This window comes from Esox lucius, chromosome 2, assembly GCF_011004845.1.
Source record: "Esox lucius isolate fEsoLuc1 chromosome 2, fEsoLuc1.pri, whole genome shotgun sequence".
NCBI lineage: Eukaryota > Metazoa > Chordata > Actinopteri > Esociformes > Esocidae > Esox > Esox lucius.
In genome coordinates, this window is record NC_047570.1 from 16,808,225 (window position 1) to 16,832,175 (window position 23,951).

The following is a 23,951-nucleotide window of genomic DNA, read 5'->3' on the forward strand; positions in this document are numbered from 1 at the left end:
CTGTGGTGTTGTCAGAGGCATTTTAACAAATCAAAAACCAAAGGTCCAGCCATTGGGCTGAAATAGCACCATCCAACCAACATTTATAGTAATAATACAAGGAAACCAATAGTGGCCGAGATCTCATTTTCAATGGCGCCCTGTATTAATGAAACATATACAAAACAACAGATCTAAAACCGGTAAAAATACACACTAAGAACAGCAAACACAATTTACTGTAAAATGTTCACTCAACAACTGTCCAAAAGGCAAAAATGTATACAGTGGTCTTGGACTTCTGGTCATCTTGAATAGAACTCCAAGACAGGGGGCTGTGGTAGATAAGTTTCACCTCCAGTGCCTGGATAGATGGCAGACATGCTTTGATTCAAGCCTATGTTTCTAGCTCTTAAATTAAAAGTACTTTTAATTTTTACAAATTTACTTTTAAAAAGTACTCTTTCATTAGCATTTTTAAACCAATGGGAGATCTATAAGTTAATTTAGTAAAAGACGGAAATCAGATTGCAAGTGCAAAAGCGCTTGTTCAAAAGATGGCACAGCCATATGCAAAGACTGTGATCAGCATGAAAGTGAAAATCACAGTTTCTAACAGAGTTATGTCATTTATGTATATGGAAAACAATAAAGGACCCAAAATCAAACTCTGGGGAACTCCTTTATGAAATGCAATGAATCCAGATTCACATCCATCAGTGAACTTGAGTTCTGTAATACACTTTTCAAAATCACAGGGTTAGAATTAAACACTGCTTCCACGTGGGACTTGAGAATATCTCAAACATGGAAATGTTTTCAATGGTAACATTTTTCAAATGGTATCTCCATTTTGCTCAGTGAGAAAAGCTGAAGAACAGGAAGACTAAGAGACCCGGATGAAGTGGCAAAAATTTTTATTTTACAGATATTGAGTTGCATGCTTGTGTTTCTACCGTGCTAACAAAAACCTCCAGTCCTACAGTATCAGCATACCTTCTCTCTTTCCTAAGGATAAGTGATCGTTGTTACTGAGCGGAAATCTGTTCCACCCCATTCCTTCATGTCTATACCCAGCAGAGACAGATCAAGGCCAGTTCAGATCGTGTCTGTGGTCAGTGAAGTGGTTCCAAAGACAATGGGCCCAGCCTGGGTGGCATGGGTCTCCATTTCATTCATGCTTGCTGTGGACCTCAACATGCCTGTCTCATCACATGACTTCTGGTCATGTGACCTGGCTCCAAATGTTCTACTGTACTGTAGCATTGCATCCAGTTACTCAAATTGTTGAGAAACACATACCTATTCTAAAATGCTGAACAAAATGTACAAAAGCCTCAAAAAAGCCAGAAAGCATAATTTTATCAAACTTTAATCAATTTTAAATTGTGCAAAAAATACAAAACCATTCATTGCCTATAAAAAAACACACAAACAAACGAAAATAACGTAACAAAAATCTAGATACCTTCACAACATAGAGAGCAATACAGAAAAGACAAACCAAAAACTATTTACACACCATTTCCAAAGCTGTACAAACCATTAACATGTACCTTAACATCTCCCATGTACTATAAACCTAGGGCAGAGACAAGACTGAGGTAGCCTGAAAATAAGGAGACAAATGAAAACTAAAACAAAGGCTGTGCTGCGGTCCAGTCTAGCCTAGGGGAAGATAGCAAACAACCAATGTCCGTTAGGAGATCCAAAAGTCCCAGCATCCATGGACATGTTTTTACTCTCCTCTCACAACAGGCAGTTAAGAGGATATGTACTAGCTCTAGCCTGCCTGTGTTTCTGCATGCCTTCCCCCTGGATAGGTAAGTCTTTATTACATCCCTAGGTATGAGTGGTTTAAACAGATCCATGCCCTGTGTATTTTAGAAATCATTCCCAAGTGCTTCAACCCTAACTAAAGCTAAGCCTGCTGATGGGAACATTTGGCACACCATTCAAATGCTGGACTGTATATGACCCTCCTTCTACGCACATCCTACAAACGATATTTTCACACATTCAACCGTCTTAGGTGGGGACAAATTAAACTTACCAAGTATTTATCTTACTCTATCAAAACAAATGGCTTCAATAGACAGGAAGGGTTATAATAAATAGAGAATCATTTATCAAACAAGAACATCATTCATCTGTGAATGTCCTTGGACGGAGATAGAACTGCCACCATTTTGGAGGCCCTGCCCACACACGCACCCACTGCCTTCCTGAGCTCACCGTGGACAGAACATTGTTACCAGATCGTCTGCACATTATTGACACTGGAAGCCATACCAGCTGTATGCAGGAAAGGTTTCTTTTCCTTGGAGGTATGCCCTCCTCTCCTCCCCCATTCCCTTTCCACTCCTACACAGCCCATACACTGCCTGTCCAGTGTGAGCTCGTCCAGCATGCCAAACACAGACCATCTCCTAACTCAAGCACCATGGCCTAACTTCTAGAAATGTAAAAGACCAGGATAAAAGAATAAATGGACTAGAAAGTAGAGACAAGCTATAAAATACATTATAAACAGATTTTAAAAAAACTGTCTACATACCCATTTAAGAAAGGATCAAATCTGTACAAAATGATCAAATACAGTGTGATCAATATACATTCCTGCATATGGAGACAAATATTTAAATTGTATTAAGAACATAAAAAATTAACCAATATATGACTGATTGGAAATCTAAATACATTTCAAGACATTAAAACCCAGCACCAGCTGTTTTATTCGTCTCTGATATTATACATCATTTTGTTAACGGTTGTGTATCTTACAAACATAGCCACATGTGGATTTACAAAGGTAAGCAGAACAGAAAAAGACAGAATCCTTTGTAATGTTAGCCACGGACCTAGCAGAGAGCTGAGGGAGAAGTGTCTGTTGGTCCAGTAGGAAATTCGTCTTCCTCCCAGGGTGGGGGACATGATGGTAGAAGTTGCCATGGCATTGAACCTGAGGGCACTTCCTGCCCTTCGACAGAACATGGCTGGACCCTGTTTGTCCCAGAACCAATGAGTGGGAGGCCCTGGGATGGAGACTCACTCCCTCACAGCGAAGACACGGAACGAACCGCCCTCTGTATTGCTCTTACTAAAGAGAGAGATGAAAGTTGATTAGACTGACAGATCACAAATGAACTCAAAGGGTTAACCAAAGTCCTTTAAAGTCATTAATGATACAAAGATGTCAACCTACAGTCAACATAAATATTATAGAAACTATGTTCGTGTCAAGTCAATCAATAATATTTTGGGAAAATGTGTTTGCGTGTGACTGACAATTTAAGCCAGTCTTACATATCGGCAGTGGGTGAGTTGAAAAGTTGAAGCCTTTTGCTCACGTCATATTATAGTAGAGTAATCACACTGAACTTAACTACACACATAACTCAAACATTGCCTGATTGTCAGCCACACTGCTATAGTAACTGACCACTATTGATGACTGTACAGGGCCTGATGGCTTTGTTATTAATTCATTAGTGGAGAGGCCTTGAAGGCCTGCCATGATCAGTAAAGTCAGGGTGAGGCCAGTCCCACTGGCATCAGACTGGCTGCAATTACCTACATTGGGAACCACTGAGTCAGCTGCCAACAGCTTTCCATACTCGGGTAACGGAATAGCCTGTGATTATTTCCTCCTTAAAAACGCCAGTCCATTCAGCCAACTACATGTACCACTGACTTCTTAACACTTGGGTCATCGCGGTGTCTGTCACAGCAGGGGCTGAACACTGACGGTCATGGTGTCTGTCACAGCAGGGGCTGAACACTGACGGTCATGGTGTCTGTGACAGCAGGGGCTGAACACTGACGGTCATGGTGTCTGTCACAGCAGGGGCTGAACACTGACGGTCATGGTGTCTGTCACAGCAGGGGCTGAACATTGATATTTGTGGTGTCTGTGACAGCAGGGGCTGAACACTGACGGTCATGGTGTCTGTCACAGCAGGGGCTGAACACTGACGGTCATGGTGTCTGTCACAGCAGGGGCTGAACACTGACGGTCATGGTGTCTGTCACAGCAGGGGCTGAACACTGACGGTCGTGGTGTCTGTCACAGCAGGGGCTGAACACTGATGGTCATGGTGTCTGTCACAGCAGGGGCTGAACACTGACGGTCATGGTGTCTGTCACAGCAGGGGCTGAACACTGACGGTCATGGTGTCTGTCACAGCAGGGGCTGAACACTGACGGTCGTGGTGTCTGTCACAGCAGGGGCTGAACATTGACGGTCATGGTGTCTGTCACAACAGGGGCTGAACATTGACGGTCGTGGTGTCTGTCACAACAGGGGCTGAACACTGATATTTGTGGTTGTAATAGCAGTTTCCATGCCCTGTGATTGACAGCTCATGTCCTTACTCACACTAAGGCTAAGGTGAGGTTTCCAGGGAGGGGGCATTTCGCTATTAGATTTCACTGTACTCCAGCTCAGCTGATTTTGGCCATGCAGCACTTTGCACACTCCATTGAATGCCGGGGTAAAGTAAGCAAAGAGTCCGTGTGTGGGCCGTCCGCACACCAAACCACACCATTACTCTTGCACCCTTGAGTGCCAAACATGAACTTGGCGCCGATGGCTTCCGTGCCTGACCACTGGACCAATGGGCCTGGCTACTGCCTGTCAGAAGGCGTGGGGGACAGGAGAGGACCTGCCAGGGTATTCTACAGAAGAAGAGGAGGGTAGCCCGGGCACTCACCTCTCTGACTGGATGCCATTCTTCAGAACACCCACATAGCGATTTTTCCTATCTAGGGGCAGGACATCCACATAGCCCCCAGTCGCTTTAATGACCCCAGCATGAATGGCTGCACGACAGATACTGGAGCTCTGAGGATGGGTGCAAAAACAGAGGGTTAATTGTACTTCTTAGATATAGCAATCATTACTTATTATTTCATTGCAGATGTATTTTCGTTATTGCTTGTTTATTAGGATATAGCCACACCAAATACAATGAATGTATCAGTCTCCAGGGCATTCAATGTGTGTACAGCCTAAGCCAGGCACACCATTATATGTATGTAAACAGCTGCCACAAACTGGATTACAAATAACTAAGAACTATGCCCAGTCAATCAATTACATGAACTTCATGAAGCCTTTTTTACAAGGCCGGTTGTCACAGTGCTTATACAGATACACAACCTAAAATCCTAATAAGCTCATAACACGTTTGTCCTAAGCCAGGGCACGGTGACCCCTGTCCCCCAGTCTGAGCCTCTGAGTCTGGCTCCAGCATGTGTCAGAGCCTGGGTCCTTATCACCAACATGGAAGGCTCATTCATCTCACTGGTTTACCCCAATGCAGGCCACATTCCCTCTGTATAGTACCAATAACACTGGTGCTGCGACTGAACAAGTCTGGTGTCTGAGGACAAATGCTAAGGATAGAATGTAAAGTTCTGTATTAACATATCATGTGTTATTATTAGCTTGCTTCAGGCCCTAAATTTAGTTTCTGTGATAGTTAAAGTTTGGGAATGTTTGATTTATGGCTTTAATGCTTTCCCTGTCCCGATGACTTCTCAACTTTTATGGTTTTGGAGGAGATACGGTGCCAGCCTGAAGAAAGGCTCTGGAGAATGTAACATTACTGCCTTACTGTGAGAGAGGGTTTCATTGGGTGAGGGAAGAAGGAAAAGGGACATCTTGAAATGTTTTGTTTGAGAACTGTCTTTTAACTATCACACCTCATATAGTGAACAACCTGAAACTTCAGACCAGAGTGTTGGCCTCTTTTATGTAATCCTATGTTGGTTGTACTATATGTTTTAAGACATTTATCATTATAGTATAGACCTGTATCTCTCCTTCTACTGGGTTTGGCTACTTGTTGGTGCTATTAGCGTGTCACTGTTGATATCAGGCACTGCCCTTAAACACTACAGTCATTTGGCCATGCTGGAGTTCTCTGGGAAACTCATGTGTCCAGCTGGACTACATCTAAGTGAAATCATTCTGGGAAAAAAACAACTCACCAAGTTCATTCGAGGCAAGAACTCATAAAATCATGTAACTGGACCAATCAACATCAAGAAGTCATAAAACCATGTAAATTGACCAATCAAGCCCAAAAGGATTCCACGGGGCCCATGGAATACTGTATCACTGTGACACATCATAAGGTCTGATGCCGTGTCTCCGAAAGCAGCATACGGTACGAAGAGATCGAGGGGATCTAACAGTGACTCGGACGATGTAACACCAACCTCCTCCTCAGAGACTGGTCCTAAGGCTTTCTCCTGACAGCCCCAGCTGTGTGGTTGAACCCAGCCCCGGGACAGACATCGCTGGCGACCGTTACCAGACCTGCACCACCAGTGCTCCCATTCCTACTCTGTTCACACTACTGTTTGTGGTCTTCTCAGGCCACAAAAATGGCACGGCCTCTTAAGTGCTCGACAGGGCCAGACCGCACTCATAAGTCAGGGCAGGGTTCCAGTCAGATCCAGCTCTCTGGGAAGCTGACATACTGAGGCGTATCTGTCTGGCAGGCCAAGTGGGGACACACTGGCTGACCTCTATCCCTGTGACCTGTCTGCCATTCAGCGTGGTCGGGTGGACAGGACACCCACGGTGAGGTCAGTCCAGTACAGCCAGTGACCAGGGACAGTACTTACATCTGTGTAGACAACGTTCCCAATCACAGGTGACCAGTAGGACGGCTCGTTCTGGCAGTTGGCCGGACAGTGTACTCTGAGGGCATTGAGAAAACAATATTAATGAGATAATTTAGCTACAGTAAATGTAATTTATGTAATGTTCTGTTGAATATAGACAAAACGGAGACATCCTTCTCATAGACTCGTTTAGGATTTCCAGTGGCTTTGTACGTTTTAAAACATTTGGCGCAGAGCAGGTCCAAAAGCAAAGCACTTTATTCAGAAGTCATCACTGCTTGTTGTGCATGTGAGACATTACGTGTGTGGAGGAGGGGGGCACAGGCACCTTGGGCAATTAGAGGACGGCTTCTGAAAGGGGCAGATCTCAGCCACAGTGGCATAGCAGTCCACTGACTGTCCTGTGGAACAGAGAAGAAACATGATCATGAACAAGCTTAAAAACAAGGGTTGCATTCTACACTTACAGTCAAAAAACATGAATCCACTCACGTTCCACTTTGGTCACCACAAATGCATTGCCAGCTTTGTATTTACTGTCAAGAGATCAAAATCAGGCCTTAGTAAAACCACTGCATTTCAGTTAAACACACATTTTGCTAAGCGCGAATAAGCATAGCAGGCGAAATAAAATCTAATGGAGACTAGCAGGCAATATCTACTTAAATGGCTCAATATGTACCTGAATGAATCAATGCCATTCTTGAAGGCCCTGACGAAGAATGGAAACTTGTCTTTCCTTGTAGTGTCCACCACACCACCACTGTTATCAAGAACACCATAATGGATAGCAGCACGACAGATACTTGATTGCTGAAATAATAGAACATCTCTTCTCAGAAAAACAACATTCAGGCAAACAAAATGTATATTGTGAAATGTTGTCTCTTCACTTGAGACCCACCACATCGTAGAAGAGTGTCCCCCACACTTTCCCCTTCTTGTTCTGGCAATTAGCAGGGCAGTTGAATCGGTTGCAGGTCGCTCCCTTGCATTTATCCCGCATTTTGGTCTCACACTTGATGTTTTGAACTGTTCAAAATAAATCAACAGTCAACGAGAAAGTACTGGTCAATGTGAAATACTTTCCCAACCACTGAAACAGTAATTTCTGAAAGCCGTCAACCATATTGCCCACTATTCACACTCACCCAGGAAAGTGCTGCTTGGAGCTTTAGGAGTGGAGGGTTTGGGACCAGCTGGCTTCTTGGGTGAAGCAGGTTTGGGTCTGAATTTAGGGACAGGCTTGGCGGTGGTGGTGCGGGGTGCTATCGGAACCTGCGCCTTCTCCACCTCGTTCATGTCCTCAGTTTCTGAACGCTGCGTGTCCTTGAAGCAGAGGTTGTCCCTGCAACCTCCTCCATAGCTGGGAGGGCACTGGGAACAGGGGCGGCCATGTTGGTACGGGGCCTCTCCGATCCAGTTTCCCCTGGGGAGGACGAGGGAGCACAGTGATCAGGACTGCCTGGAAACTAATCAGCATTCAGCCATCACTATGCACACTACCATGCAATTATTCACGTGCTCTTTGCACATTATCACACACTTAAAAAAAAACTGAGTCCAACTAACTAATGAAAACTAGTCCCTTGGCAATGAAATCATTGCGCCTTTCTGGAACAGGACAGTCTGTTCAGAAACTGTTTTTCTTTCCCCTGCTTTTATCTATTTCCTTTTTTAACTGCTGCTGGAAATCTGTCTTGGTCTCAATTTGCCATGACATACATTTGAAACAGAAAATCTAAGTTGCACAACATGTGGTGGTAAGGAAGACAGTGGTGATTTGGTCTTACTTGGGAGAGTAGTTACAGACAAGGTAGACAGCATTCTCCCAGATCTCCTCCCACACGTTCATCCTGGCACACGTGTGAACTGCACACCCCACGCGATTTGTGGTGGCCCATACCAGCTACAAACAATTCAACACTCCCATTAACACTGCTATTAGACGAGAACATTTGCATTTGTAACGTCCCAAACCTTTCCCACACATCCATCCATTTATCACACATTCACTAATTTACCACACATCCGTCCATTTACCACACATCCACTCCTTTATCACACATCCATCTCGATTGGTACCAACTCCCACCTCCACAGAATTATAGATAGGTGCGTACATAGATATTGTAATTGTTAATGCTCAGATTCCACATAGGTATCCTAGCTTAAACTATTTGGAGTAGCGCAGCCCATTGAAAGAAGCAGAGAAACAGCACCACAGACACATTATTACTGTAGACCAGGACCTCTCTCTGTGTCAAACCTTCTCAGCGCTCATAGATCCCTCATTCCTGCCACTGGAAGTGGCCCATGCTACTGGGGTGCTGGAGGGAGATTGATGGGTCCACAGAGGCCCTTCCAATAATCTTCTCTTTCATTCGGTCCCAGTCCGAGGAAGGAGATGGATGTCTAGTGTGACTACTGTTTGTTTCCTGGACATTCTGTGATCATTCTCATGATCTACTTTAGTCATGTAAATAAAAGAAATAAACGGCAGTGGCTCGGAGCAAATAAAGACAACTCTAAACCGGCCGCTTCCTCTGTCACTATGGAGAGGTTGGTAACTATAAAGTTAGAGGAGGCAGCTCCAGTGAATTTGTGACACTGGCAGTTTTACTACAGAACTTGTTCCATAACTCCACAACCACTTGCTCCCCCCCATAACCCTGAACACCCCCACCCCCCGACTCTCACTCTTTCTTTCTCCCTCTTTCAGGAATGTGTTTCCTGTTCTTGGGCCAGGGAGAGGCCACAGTATTGACTTAAAGACAATGACTCAGCAGAGACACAGTACTGCTAGACCACTACAGCATACAGAGTTCAGATAATTAGAACTGAAGCCGGAGGAAAATCTCACTCACACACCGACACCGAGATGCAGAAATGGAGATGGAACCTAGCTACCTAGCTTAGCGGTGTTATGGCACAGGGACAGGATCCCAAGAACATTACACTATGCTAGTGTTCCTTGGTAATGAAAGGCAGCAACAAGGAGAGGGTGGTCAAACTTGGCACTGTTACACGCATTCCTGCACCTTCAAAGGAATCCAGGTTAAACACAGAGATGACTGTTGTTTCTGTAAAAGTGCTTCCAGATCGTAGTGACCTGGTCGACCATGTAAAGTATGCAGAGACAGGAGGGAGGCTCAGGCTGTTCTGTACAAACCAATCCCAGCTACAAAGTAAACTCTACGGGGAAAGGAAGCCAGCCTTTATCCCCCTCTTGTCCCTCTGATCCCCCCTGTGTCTTTCCACAGCTGAGAGGGTTTAATGGTCTTGAGGTCCCATACAACGTCCCCTGTCAATGTCCCTGTACCAGAAGGCATCCTATTTAAGACATTTCCCCATGTTTAACCAACTGAAGAGACTGCAGGCCAAATGTTGTTTTTATACCTGAATACCTTCAGCAGGATCAGGCTGAGGTCACATGTGTTCTACACTGAGGGTAGGGATGATATATATGACCTTGAAAACTGCACAGGCTCACACATGGATCGTTTATATGAGCTCAAAAGGAAACCTGTAAAAATACAATTTAAGCCGAAATTGGATCCAAGCGTGGTTTGCTGTGAAGGACCTGTTGGGAGAAGTATTTATCTTCTGAATTGGAAGCCCCACCCTCGTGGTTTGTGTGCTCCCAATCCAGCCGTGTCCTCTGGCCATGACTCACCTGGGTGTAATGGGTGCACATGGGCCCAGAGCAACGGTCGGGACACCAGGGGTTGCACTCGTGTTGGTAGGGGTAGGTGTAGTCCTTCACCTCATCATACCAGGCCTGGACATGATAGGCTGGGGAACGGTGCCTGCAGACACATAGGGGATGACAGGCGTCAGCCTCAGAGAACACACACAGGAAGACCTCCTGCCGACAGGGCCACGGGGAACTTCTGAGTGGGCTTCCAGGTGCTTTCGCCGGGCTTGTGTTGCACTGCACCAGGCCCCAGCCATTAGTTCTGATCTAGCAGACACACACATACTCTCATAGTTTGTTTGCCTCTGACACTGGCCAACTCAAGCCACGCTGAGAAAAAAAGAATTGACTAAAACAAAACACCGCTCAAATGCCTAACAAACCAATTAAGGTCCTTCATTGTAAACATCTCTTTTTATGGTATGGAAAAGAGCTGATTCCACAAAAATGGGGGCGAATGAAAGAAGGGAGAATAAACAGCCCTGGTCGGTGCTGGCATCAGAAGAGACAGAGAAGGGGGGGGGGGGGGCTGTGAGAACACAGATTCCTGGAATAGCACCTGCTGAGGGAGGCTTTTGCTGTTCTACACAAAGAGGCCCACTGTGAGCCTGCCTGCAACACTCTGAACGAACTGAGTATACACACACACACACATCACAAACACTAACTCACAACAGGGACAGATAGCAGTCTTAGCAGTCTTACTGCCTTACCTGCCCCAGTGAACAGCCAGGTTCTGTCCAATGGACATGAGCAGGTCGTCGGGTCCATGTTTCCATTGGCATTGCTCTGCCCAGTGAGTGGCGGACCTCTCCAGCTCATCATCCCATACCTGGAAACACAAAACAGAACTGTTATAAAGCCGTTGGAACTAGAACTCACATTTTGGAACCTCAGCAGCCACAGAGCTCCACAGTTCTCATGGCAACCTCAATCTACGTTTTCAGCCACTTCTCAAAATCCTCCTTCGCAGAGAGCTGAAACGGAGCTGGATTTATCAGTAAAATATTAACTTTAGCCTAGGACATCTGAATGGAGCAGCACCTGGCCCTGTTCCAATACAAATGTTAAGCAATCACAGCCGAATTAGCCATATTTCCTGAGTGAGTTTTTCTCTCTACCTGTGGAAAAGAGGGGGGATGACACTTCATCTCCATACCCATTCTCACCACTAGGGGATGAGGGGAGGAGGGGAAGAGGATGGGTACAGTGTGGGGCCTCACTCTCAGTACATTTCCAGGACCTTGGTGGTCACCATAACTCCTTTAAATGAATCATTTGCAATTCCATTCATGCAAAAAAATTATATATAGTTTATAGTCAAAAAGATATATAGTTTATAGTCAAATGGATATATTTTTATAGTCAAATGGATATATAGCATATAGTCATATGGATATATAGTTTATATTCAAATGGATATATATAGTATATAGTCAAATGGATATATATAGTATATAGACAAATGGATATATAGTATATAGTCAAATGGATATATATAGTATATAGTCAAATGGATTTATAGTATATAGTCAAATGGATATATATAGTATATAGTCAAATGGATATATATAGTATATAGTCAAATGGATTTATATAGTATATAGTCAAATGGATTTATAGTATATAATCAAATGGATATATATTATAGTCAAATGGATATACAGTATATAGTCAAGTGGATATATAGTATTGATGGTACCCCTAAGCAATTATTTTCATGTGAAATAATGCAAATGCGAAATATATTATTTAAACACACACAACAATGTCATATATGCTATACCCTCAGCTCTGTCCTCAGACCCAGGCTGGTTGGTTGAGGCCTGGCAGCCCCTTCCTCTCTCTTCGAACCACCTCCCAATCACACAGACAAGCCATCACACTGTCTGTACAACACGTGTACTATATGAATCACAATCCCATGACACTGTCTGTACAAAAGAGAACCACAAGCCCATGAGTCTGTCCATCCAATCTTCATGAATCACTATCCACGGAGTCTGTCCATCCAAACTATAGTATATGAATCACAATCCCTAGACTCAGTCCATCCAAACTACATTAACCACAGCTCACTGATTCTTTCCATTCAAACTACAGGAACCTCCTCAGCAAACTCTCTTTCACCACATTCCATAAACACTGTCCCTCTCAATAAAAGGCAGTGCTATGTGCACACAAAGCCTTCTCAGAACTCCCTCTCTCTTCTCCAGTCCCCTGACCACTCTAGCTGTCCCTTATTAACGTGGCATGCCATTTCTCTCTGTCCTCTCTTGGGTTATCCTGTACTTCTCCATCCCAGTACACCTCAACAGTGTCTGCCACTCAGCAGGTCAGTGGGATTATGATCCCAGTAAACCGCCATGTCTCCAAACCTGCCAGCAGCTACGTATCATTAACACATTGTTTCCAGGCTGTAGTAAAACACCCTTCCCTTAAAAGTGGAGCATCAAACAGTGGCATATAAACACTAACCCACATTATATAGCTGACTCATGAACACTATTATGTGGTATGTATCGCTGGAGCAGCAGAGCCTGATGATGAGGTTTACCTTCAACTCCCTGTCCATCTGTTTTCCATCAGTTTTCAGTGAGTGTAAGCAGGTATGACTTCCTCCCACCCATCACTTTAACCATGTATTAATTAACACCAAATGTAGTACACATAGTTTAATATTAAGTATAGATGTTGTATGTGTAAGGGTGGCGATATCAGTAGTGTATAGATAGTGTATGTGTCAGGGTGATGATATCAGTAGTGTATAGATAGTGTATGTAGTCAGGGTGGTGATAGCTGTAATGTATAGTGTATGTGTCAGGGTGGCAATATCAGTAACGTATTGATAGTGTATGTGTCAGGGTGATGATATCAGTATTGTATTGATGGTGTATGTGTCAGGGTGGTGATATCAGTAGTGTATTAATGGTGCATGTGTCAGGGTGGTGATAACAATAATGTATTGATAGTGTATGTGTCAGGGTGGTGATATCAGTAGTGTACTGATGGTGTATGTGTCAGGGTGGTGATATCAGTAGTGAATTGATGGTGAATGTGTCAGGGTGGTGATAACAATAATGTATTGATTGTGTATGTGTCAGGGTTGTGATAGCAATAGATATCCCTACAGTAGCTGTAGTTTAGGAAAGATGCAGGTCTTACCATGTACTCCATGTTAGATGAAGTGGGGTAGACTCCTCCCCTCAGTTTGTTGTGAAGTTGGAGAATCTCCTCTCGGTCTGTCCACTGGATGGCTCGTCGGGTCCTACTGCCTGCTGTGTTGTCGGTGCTGTTCAGGTCATCCTGGTACCGGCTCAGTAACTCCTGCAACTCTTTGGAGTGGGGCAGGAAAAGGGCCGCTCCGTCCTTGACAGAGAGAACCAGCAGGCTGAAGGCAAAGGTGAGGGCCGAGAGCCAGTTGGGCATAGCAGCAGTCATCTCCAGTCTGTGAGATGGGTCTCTGGGAGTCTGTCTGTATGGCTGAAGGCACACTACAGTGAGCTGCCTTGTGTAAACTCTGGTCTTGGGCTCTGCAGACACAACGCTGTGGGGAGGAAACACTGTCAGCCGACCAGCTAACGCAGCAGGCTACAGACGAAAGCACATAGCAAGACAGATGAATAAGCTAACCCCATAAGCACATGCTCAACAGGTCTTAGGAGCAAACACTGGACAGTAAACATCTCTGTCGATTGCTTTTACCTCAATCTCTCACTCTACCTCATAAAAGAGGGAACAGAGGCAACTACCAGTAAAAAATGTACAGAGGAAAAACAAATATTTTAGGTTTATATCCACTAAAAATGGAAAAAGTTCTCACTACATTGTACAATGAGAAGGAGTTGTGTACAGTCAAAGATATTTCACAACAGACTTCTGCAATTAAATTAGCGGTATTATACCATATTATCGGATACACTCTTTCACATACTGGGGCTTTCAGATGTAAGACAATACTTTATCCCTTTATTTTATTGCTGTAATTAATCTGAGGACCTCATGTGAGACACTTCACAATGGCCAATGGAAATCATAAATATACTGCTCAAGAAAAGACTAAAACCTGTGGTTTGTTGCACAGTAAAAGACACTGTGTTTTTGTTAACACAGTCTAACACAGACATCTTCTGAACTATGCTGTGTCTGTAAACATGTCTGAAGATATTTTATATTCAACAATCTGGACTGAAGAAATCAGTCAATTTCACGCTCATGGGCTCTCAGACCTCTCCCAGACCTCTCCTGGGACCTCTCCTGGGACCTCTCTCTGATCCCTCTCTAATCCTCTTTTGGCTAACCAACAAAGTTACCATCCGAAACAGGAAAGGCGACAGGGAGGTAGTAGGAGTTATTCGTTAATGAGAGAGATTGATGATTAGAGAGAGACAGAGGTCTTAATTGAAACAGAATACAGCAGGCTGAATTGGAGGGTGCAGCTGTCCCCCATCCTTCTCCAACACAAGGCTTACAGTGCTCCCAGCCAAGCTACCACCCCAGAGGCCAGAAGAAGAAAAACAGCAGGGCTGCTAAATCAGCTGTCATAAGAAGGCATGGCACAGAGGGGCACAGAGGGGCACAGAGGGGGGGGGAGCAAAGGAAAGAGAGAGCAGTCATAGCCCTGCTCCCTGCATCCGTCAATAACTCCTCTGACTCCTCTTAGCTTGGAAAGAAGGCTTGAGGTCTGACGGCCGGTCTGTGTCAACACATTGTCACGGTGCCAAGCAGCCCCAGCCAGTGATAGGAGCCAGCCGGCCTGGCTGAGACAGCCCAACTATCCCACCAAGTCCCACCTCCGTCCTTCTCCCTGGGCCCCTACCTGCTCTCTCACACCAAACCTCCACCATCATTCATTATTGGGTCTTTCTTATTATTCTCAAGAATGTTATACCAGAGTGGCAGACAGAGAAGCCAGGAACAGACAGACACACACCCACAAACATAACCCACCTTGCCCACATACAAGTGTGTGAGGACTCAGTCCACTGCTGCCCCCATACCCAGGATTGTCACATAGTTTCAACAAAACAAAAGCTCTTTTGTTGTATTTAAGCTACTGTCAGCATCGTTTTCATTAAATTGCTCTTTAGGCATAAATACCTAATGACATTATGGCACAGAAGCAGAAATCTGGACAGTTAGGGTGGTTTGAACAATGCACTTGTAATGACTGCACAATTTCGAAATGTCTATCTTTGTCACATTGTGACAAACTATCAACCCATGCCCCTTTGCAGTGAACTCAAATAAACAAAATCACCCTTAAATAATCCCACAAGCATCACCACTGTCTCCGCAGCCATTAGCCTACCGAGTGTTGAAACATATTGAAAATAGAAAAATCTGTACATTCAACTTGGGCCAACGTTCCAACATCAGGCCTTACATGGTGCAAAGACAGTGAAAATTACATCTAATTAGATGTAAGAAAACATGCTTACCTAAATAAATGTCTTATCCGGCAATTATCCAAAATGCGCGAGTTTCAAGGTTTCAATCTGTCTACTGCACCGTTGGTGTATTTTCCCTCTTCTAAATCGGTCCTAGAGGGTAAAGAGAAACTTAGTGACTTGAGATTTCAGAGCGGCTCAGTACCTTATATAGAGAAGGAGACCACGCTAAAGCGGTGAGGAAGGAAAAAACTTCAACTCATCTTTCATACATCCCTCCTCCAGACGATCTTGGCAAGCATCCTGCACTCTGACGAGTGCTGTCGAAAAGAAAACGCAAAGCATGCAATTCACAACGAACCAGAGTAATCGGAAATGCGCACTTAACGTTTTGTACAGTTAATCACAACCTGACCAACACTTTTGAAATGTAAACGTTTTGGCAGGATATGAAGAGCGACGAAAAACATTGTCAGAAGCCTGATGTAGAGATAATAGAATATTGTAATTCCTGCAATTAAACATGATTCGTTTTTACAAAAAAAAAATTAAGTCAGAGATAGGCCTAGATAAATAGTAATAATTAGAAGTTGCTCTACTGTGATAATCGTCAAATTACATACGTTGCGGTATAAATAAACCTGCATTATAAAATAATTTATGGTTATGATGGATCAGATATGGAAGTTGGTTGATTCACGTTGGCATTGTTGTAGGCTTTGCTCTGGTGTCAGTCAATTCTAGGTACATCCATTGAGCAATATACGTCCGCTGCCTGTTACATACAATATTATGCTTGTGTTCTTTCTGTACAGCAGAGAGTGATGGTGCAGTTCGACTCTAAAACAGAACGAAAAGTGGTTGTTAAAAATCACTGGCACACCACAGTCTGACCTGAACTGACACACTGCCAGATACATTGTCTCCGCTAAAATTGATGCAATGAATGACAGCTCCAAATCCCATATCACGCTCCACTAGATATACAGTAGGCTATACAGTAGCACAGAGGCCTATATAGACCCAGACTTTTGGACATATAGGCAGAACGGCACGGGACTAGTCAGGGAAGGACTCTGTCACGATCTAAACGCACAGCCACATGGAACCACTGATGTGGCATCATATAATTTGTTCAGAAAAACAGAAAGACTCAAAACACCATGATTGTGCAATGAAACCATGAAACATAATTCATCCCAGCTGAGATAGTGTTTCAACAGTGTTTGAAACTAAATCCCATTGTATTAACAGAAGTGTTTACCAACAGTGGGATACATTTGAAAAATCCAGGTGTATTAGGTTGACAGAGCTATCTAAACCGTTTTACAGATGTAATCCAAGTAAAAAGATATTCCACAAAGTATTCGTTTGAGGGATGTGCACTTATGCACTTGTGATATTATTTGTCTTGATTTCAGCCTTTGAATAAATAAAAGTTGTGTTTTCAATAAGCCTGTATAGACTTCTGATAACCTTTGTAATCTGAAACATCGAACATGCTTCTTCAATCAGATTATTTTCCAATATAATCAAATGGCTCAGAAATGCAAATGGATTATGCCTAAGTATTGATTGCTGATTATAGTCTGTGGAACGTTTATAGTTTGTGGAAAATTATTTGTGGAGAATGATTTCAAACTTTTCTGGGCATGCTCCCAGTCCTTTGGAAAACTAGATTAAGTGAAGTAACAACACAATGTGCCAATGTAATGTTTCAAAACATCAAAGTAGGTTGTGTTTCAGTACTCTACTACAGTTACCAGAAACAAGTCTTTATGAAACAGTGAGATGACAATGTCAGCTGGCCTTCATTTAACTCAGCTGCGGCACACGAGGAAAGACACACTGACAAATATGATACATAGAAGAAACACCCCATAACAGATTTATTACTCTTGGCCCAGTAGACGGCACAAGAGAGGTGGACCTGCCAGACATGGATTAAGGTTGGCACGGTAACAAGAAGAAGCCAATAGATGTGCTGCTGTGAATATGGTGTATCAAATTGTCACTGTCTTCTCTTCCTATTTATTTCTGTATTCATGTCACTAGCAGATAGAAAGCCATCTGTACAGTGACCTAAATAGTTCTCGTTTTTTCAACCCATAACTCCTATAGCTAAAAAATACTGTTATATGAATTTGATAAGAAATGCATGTTCTTAAAATGTATTTCAACAGAACTTCTTCAGAATTCTGTTCCACAACACATCATCTGTCCCGTCTTCCACCAGAGCCAAGAGACAAAGAAAAGCAGAAGTCTCATCGGAGCACACCCAACTCTTAAATAAATTACCTTTTCTAAATGGGCTCAATGATTGAGAAACGATTTGTCCAAAGACATTTCACCAGCATCCACATGCTGTTTTATTAAACACAGTTAAACCAGTGAAAGACACCAGAAAGCTGTTTCAGTTTTTATGTGCATCGGGGCTTGTTAGTCTTTGCACATGCATGAATGGAAGTCTTAGGCTCATAACAGTAATTTGTCTCCTCTCCTATCGTCATAATAACTCCGGAACTTGCCTAAAATAAGTAGTGGGTTTCAGGTGTTTCGTGGATTAATGTTCTGTCTGGAGATTGACCTGCTTTAATTTCCTCTTGATGGTTTCTTATAAGAACACAAATAATTCCTTCACCTTTCCCAGAGGAATTTCCCCAGAGGGTGCCCTGTCCTCCGTTCCCTCAGAAGGAAGCCTTGAAGGTTAGCCTGCCATGTGTGGGAAGCTTGTGCCAGTGATATGTGGGGTGCTGTTAAGCTGCACATTTCTACATCCTCTACTACCCTCTTGTTAAGGACCCAGCACATTAACATTACTACCCAATCGTAAAAAGAAATTGAGCTCTAACACTCTGATCAGGCCAAACATAACAAGATGGTGGTAACCACAGTAACATTTATGGTCGGCAACAGCCAAAGAACGGAGAACCAGAGATTTACTTCTATTGGTGTAAACCCCTCTTTTGGCCAGAGTGTGTAACCGGATGAATACCAGTTATTTTTTCTTCTTAAAATCACCAGAGATTTCTGTCTCCCTCTGTCACATTCAAACAATGTCTGTAGATTTGATGTCCGTGTGATTTATATCCACAAGATGGTGCTGTTCCCAGAGACCTGTTGAGGGAAATGCAGACTGAGGACAAATTGCCATTTTCAGTCAGTCTCTATCTCACCCCATTATTTTTTTCTCCCTTCAAATGTTTTCCATTGTCACACCCCACACAGCTGGGATACAACCTCTCAAGCCATCCATTGTTCCCTAATATGGTGTCAGTAGTTAACTCAATCAATCTTAACTCCAATCCTCCACTGTCCAAACAGCAGATCATCTTTCCCAGCATTTTACCGTATTATTGTTTCATTTCGCAGTTTGTCCTTCCATTGAACTGTGGTGTCTCATCAAAGTCTAGAACCTCTCTATCTGCTGATAACCCGAGAATACATTTGAGAGAAAGGTTCCATAATCCAAAAATTGTCTCTGCTGTCGGTTCTAGCATTGTTCTTCATTATCATATAATCCACAGAGGGACTGGAGATTGTTTCCTAAAGCTCAGGACACGGGACATTGACCTTTTACTAAGTGCAGCCCTTGTCACACTTATCTCAGCACTATTTCAGTAACAGCCTCCTGGTCCCCTCGCTGCTCTGGTATATTTGGAGAGGGGCTGGGGAAGATCATTAAGACACTGTTGACCAAGGTTTGTCTCTCCTAGTGAATAAGGGGCGCCATGAGAAACCCCTGAACAGGAAGCACTGACATGGTGCGGGTGCGAAGACGGGGATACCGTCTGAGGCATAGAAGACAATGAAGACAATGAGAATGGGTGAATGGCAGGGTCACTCAAAAAGAATGTGACATACGCTCATCATACAGTAGGAGAAGAAGACATTCACAGCAGTAGCCTCTGCTTGATAACAGAGAACTGAATCATGGGACCCTGGGAACAAGAAGGATCATAGCTGCAAGCCTCCTGAGGCTCAGCCATGCGATTGACGGGCCCATGGTAAGGCAGAGGGAGAGGTCTGTGTAGCTGGAGGGCAGGGCATCAGAGCACCAGACTGGCATTAGAACTGGAGGGAGTGCATGCTTAGAATTCCAGTCCCAGATCCGGCCATTTGTCTGACCGGACCAGAGTGGTCCTGAGCCAACACACAGTGAAGTGGGGGCAGGAGTAACTCCTACTGCTCTTTGCCATTCGAACACACATTTCTGGAATGTGTAGGCTAAACCACAGCAAAGTGTTTTTGTAAGTGTTTTTTTTTTTTTTTTAAAGCGATGTGATTGCGCCTCTGTTTGACCGACCTTCCTGGTTACTACAGACAGGAAATGGTCGTCTCATATTACCTGGTTGTCAGAAGCCAAGCTGTTGTAAAAATATGCACCGTGGTGGTTAGTGGCGCAGTCTGCGGAGGCCATGGTGTCGATGGGGCGGTATGTAACCCAACGTGTTTGGCTAGAAGGGGTTCCTTTGTCACCGTAGCTTTACATCCACATGCAAAATAATGGAGGGCGTTTGTGCCCATGGATGGAGTTCTGTTCTGAATGTTTAAAGGGCTATGAGTTATTGAGCCATCATATCCAGTTAGACTGTCTGTCTGGTTACAAATGGTCAAACCACTACGAAACAAACAGTGGAAGCAGCGTTGAAGTTGTCCCTGGTATTGTGGTATTAATCCATGAGATAGGATTACTTAATCCATGAAAGCACCAGCTATAAGCATTGTTTAGAAATCACTCATTATGTTGGATAATTAGTCATAGAATTCCATGTAATCAGACAGCTATGTATTTAGGTTTTACGTTTGGTGATGTACAGCAAATTGTATACACAGAACTGGGGTTTTAAAGAGATTTGTATATAGAGGGCCATCACAGAATTCACATCACTTCACAGAAGCCTTTTTAAAATTTGGCCTAAAAACAACAGTGGGGTGTTATTGGGCAAACATAATCTGTATGTACAAATCTCTTTAAAACTCCATTTTTTTTACAGTGAACTCCAAAAGTGCAACCCCATTTCCAAAAAAGGTGGGATGTTGTGTAAAATGCTAATAAAAACAGAAAGCAATGATGTGCAAATCATTTATTACTATATTTAATTGAAAATAGTACAAAGACAACACATCAAATGTCAGGCCAGTTTAGCACACAGACTCTTTACTACGAAGCCATGCTGTTGTAACACATGCAGAATGTGGTTTGGCATTGTCTTGCTGAAATAAGCAAGGCCTTCCCTGAAAAAGTAATAATCTGGATGGTAGCATATTTTGCTCCAACAGGTGTTCCTAATAATCACCTAAAGGATTATTAGGAACACCTGTGCTCATTAATGCAATTATCTAATCAACCAATCACATGGCAGTTGCTTCAATGCATTTAGGGGTGTGGTCCTGGTCAAGACAATCTCCTGAACTCCAAACTGAATGTCAGAATGGGAAAGAAAGGTGATTTTAGCAATTTTGAGCGTGGCATGGTTGTTGGTGCCAGACGGGCCGGTCTGAGTATTTCACAATCTGCTCACTTACTGGGATTCTCACGCACAACCATTTCTAGGGTTTACAAACAATGGTGTGAAAAGGGAAAAACATCCAGTATGCGGCAGTCCTGTGGGTGAATATGCCTTGTTGATGCTAGAGGTCAGAGGAGAATGGGCCGACTGATTCAAGCTGATAGAAGAGCAACTTTGACTGAAATAACCACTCGTTACAACCGAGGTATGCAGCAAAGCATTTGTGAAGCCACAACACGCACAACCTTGAGGCGGATGGGCTACAACAGCAGAAGACCCCACCGGGTACCACTCATCTCCACTTCAAATAGGAAAAAGAGGCTACAATTTGCACGAGATCACCAAAATTGGACAGTTGAAGACTGGAAGAATGTTGCCTGGTCTGATGAGTCTCGATTTCTGTTGAGACATTCAGATGGTAGAGTCAGAATTTGGCGTAAACAGAATGAGAACATGGATCCATCATGCCTTGTTACCACTGTGCAGGCTGGTGGTGGTGGTGTAATGGTGTGGGGGATGTTTTCTTGGCACACTTTAGGCCCCGTAGTGCCAATTGGGCATCGTTTAAATGCCACGGCCTACATGAGCATTGTTTCTGACCATGTCCATCCCTTTAGACCTCCATGTACCCATCTTTTGATGGCTACTTCCAGCAGGATAATGCACCATGTCACAAAGCTCGAATCATTTCAAATTGGTTTCTTGAACATGACAATGAGTTAACTGTACTGAAATGGCCCCCACAGTCACCAGATCTCAACCCAATAGAGCATCTTTGGGATCTGGTGGAACAGGAGCTTCGTGCCCTGGATGTGCATCCCACAAATCTCCATCAACTGTAAAATGCTATCCTATCAATATGGGCCAACATTTCTAAAGAATGCTTTCACACCTTGTTGAATCAATGCCACGTAGAATTAAGGCAGTTCTGAAGGCAAAAGGGGGTCAAACAGTATTAGTAGGGTGTTCCTAATAATCCTTTAGGTGAGTGTATATTGTTCAGCATTAATGGCGCCTTCAGAGATGTGCAAGTCATCCATGCCATGTGCACTGGCTGATAAGAAGCAGAATGGTCCCTCCTTTTTAGAGGACTCAAAAATAATTTCTGATTTTGATTCGTCAAACCATAGGACATTTTTCCACTTTGCCTCAGTCCATCTTAAATTAGCTCAATTTGTATTTGTCAATGCAGCCACCTACTGTGTTCACAGACAATGGTTTTCAGAAGTGTTCCTAAGCCCATGCAGTGATGTCCACTACAGAATTGCGTCCAAAGATCACGGCCATCCAATATTGGCTTTCGGCCTTGTACCTTCTGTACAGAGATTTCTCTGGATTCTCTGAATCTTTTAATGATATTATGCAACATAGATGATGAGATCCCTAAACCCTTTGTAATTTTACATTGAGAAACATTATTCTTAAATTGCAGCACTATTTGCCCTCGCAGTCTTTCACAGAGTGGTGAACCACTCCCCATCCTAACTTCTGACAGACCCATCCTCTCTGGAATTATCTTTTAATACCCAATCATGTTACTGACCTGCTGCCAAATGATCAAATTCCCACCAGGTTAGGATTTTTAGCATTACACAACTTTTGTTGCCTCTGTCCCAACTTTTTTGGGTTGCTGGCATCAAATTCAAAGTGGGCATATATCTTCCATGAAACAATAAAATGTCTCAGTTATGTTGTCTTTCAATTATTTTCTATTGAATACAAGGTTTAAATGATTTGCACATCATTGCATTCTGTTTTCATTTACATTTTACACAGCAATCCTAACTCTTTTGGAAACAAGGTTGTATTAGGATGGTAATACATTTGAGTATTTTTCTCACTGTATTCAAGCTCTGCATATTTGAAATTATAAAAAGACATTGGCCTTCAAGTGCAGAATGTCTTATTTAATTTGAGGGCATTTTTATCCATATTGGATGAAAAAAAATGTATAACGTTTTGAAAATAGTCTCCCCATTTTAGGGTGCCAAAAGTATTTGAACTAATTAACATACAAATAAAATGTTACAGTTTACAGTAGCACTAAAGTGTATTGTTTGCATAAAAACCCTATTTTAGCTGTGTGTGGTGTTGCTGTTTTATCACAATCAAAAATCATACCTGCCCCAATACAAGGAACTCTGATTAACATTCTAATATTAATGAAACATGGGCAATAATTACACAGTAGTTGTAGTTGGTGCTTTAAAAGTTGGTTAGTTTATTGCTGCACCGCTATCACACATTTGTCGGATATTTTTATTATTTTATTTGCAATTTTAAGACACAGACAAACAACTGGACATTACCATTAAAAACCTCCTAAACATCAACTACAACAAATGTTGACAGTACAAGAGTCTAAATGAACATTGCACTTAAAAACATCTCTCTGCCCTAACATACCTGATGTAGCTCATGAAGGACTTGATAATGAGTTGACCATTTGAATCAGGTGTGACAGAGCAGGGAGAGATCTAAAACACGCAGGGCAGGGGTTGCCCAGGTGCAGGGTTGAGAAACACTGAGCTAAAACAACAATAACAATTAACAAAAAAAGCTCAGAACTTACACATACAAGCTCTGGAAAAAATTAAGGGACCACTACTAATTTTTCTTAAATCAGAATATCTACATGTATGGCAGCCATTCCATTCCAGCGTCTGTTAAATTCCAATACAGGCACACCTCATTTTACTTAATGACGTACTGATTAGGTGATTACCTGAACCAAAT

General features: G+C 43.1%; 1 protein-coding gene across 1 annotated transcript; it reads right to left on the minus strand.

Moving 5' to 3' along the window:
• Positions 1–1,322: 1,322 nt before the first annotated feature.
• crispld2 (cysteine-rich secretory protein LCCL domain containing 2) lies at positions 1,323–15,993 on the minus strand. The gene is made up of 13 exons (XM_010880698.3): positions 15,754–15,993; positions 13,478–13,859; positions 11,026–11,144; positions 10,292–10,424; positions 8,409–8,524; positions 7,767–8,044; positions 7,520–7,647; positions 7,298–7,428; positions 7,108–7,151; positions 6,944–7,016; positions 6,616–6,691; positions 4,692–4,822; positions 1,323–3,079 (listed from the first exon to the last, which is right to left on the minus strand). Exons 2-13 carry the CDS (start codon positions 13,751–13,753, stop codon positions 3,028–3,030), a joined length of 1,557 nt encoding a protein of 518 aa, XP_010879000.1. The 5' UTR covers positions 13,754–13,859; positions 15,754–15,993; the 3' UTR covers positions 1,323–3,027.
• Positions 15,994–23,951: the final 7,958 nt, after the last annotated feature.

Bases quoted from the DNA above. Each gene is read 5' to 3' on its own strand.
- crispld2 (XM_010880698.3), bottom strand. From the start codon at position 13,753: ATGACTGCTGCTATGCCCAACTGGCTCTCGGCCCTCACCTTTGCCTTC. The intron at 7,429-7,519 runs GTGGGTCTCAAG...CTATTATTTCAG, and splicing joins GGACACTCTTCTACGATGTG to CAATCAAGTATCTGTCGTGC. The intron at 6,692-6,943 runs GTGCCTGTGCCC...CAATGCCCTCAG, and splicing joins CCGTCCTCTAATTGCCCAAG to AGTACACTGTCCGGCCAACT.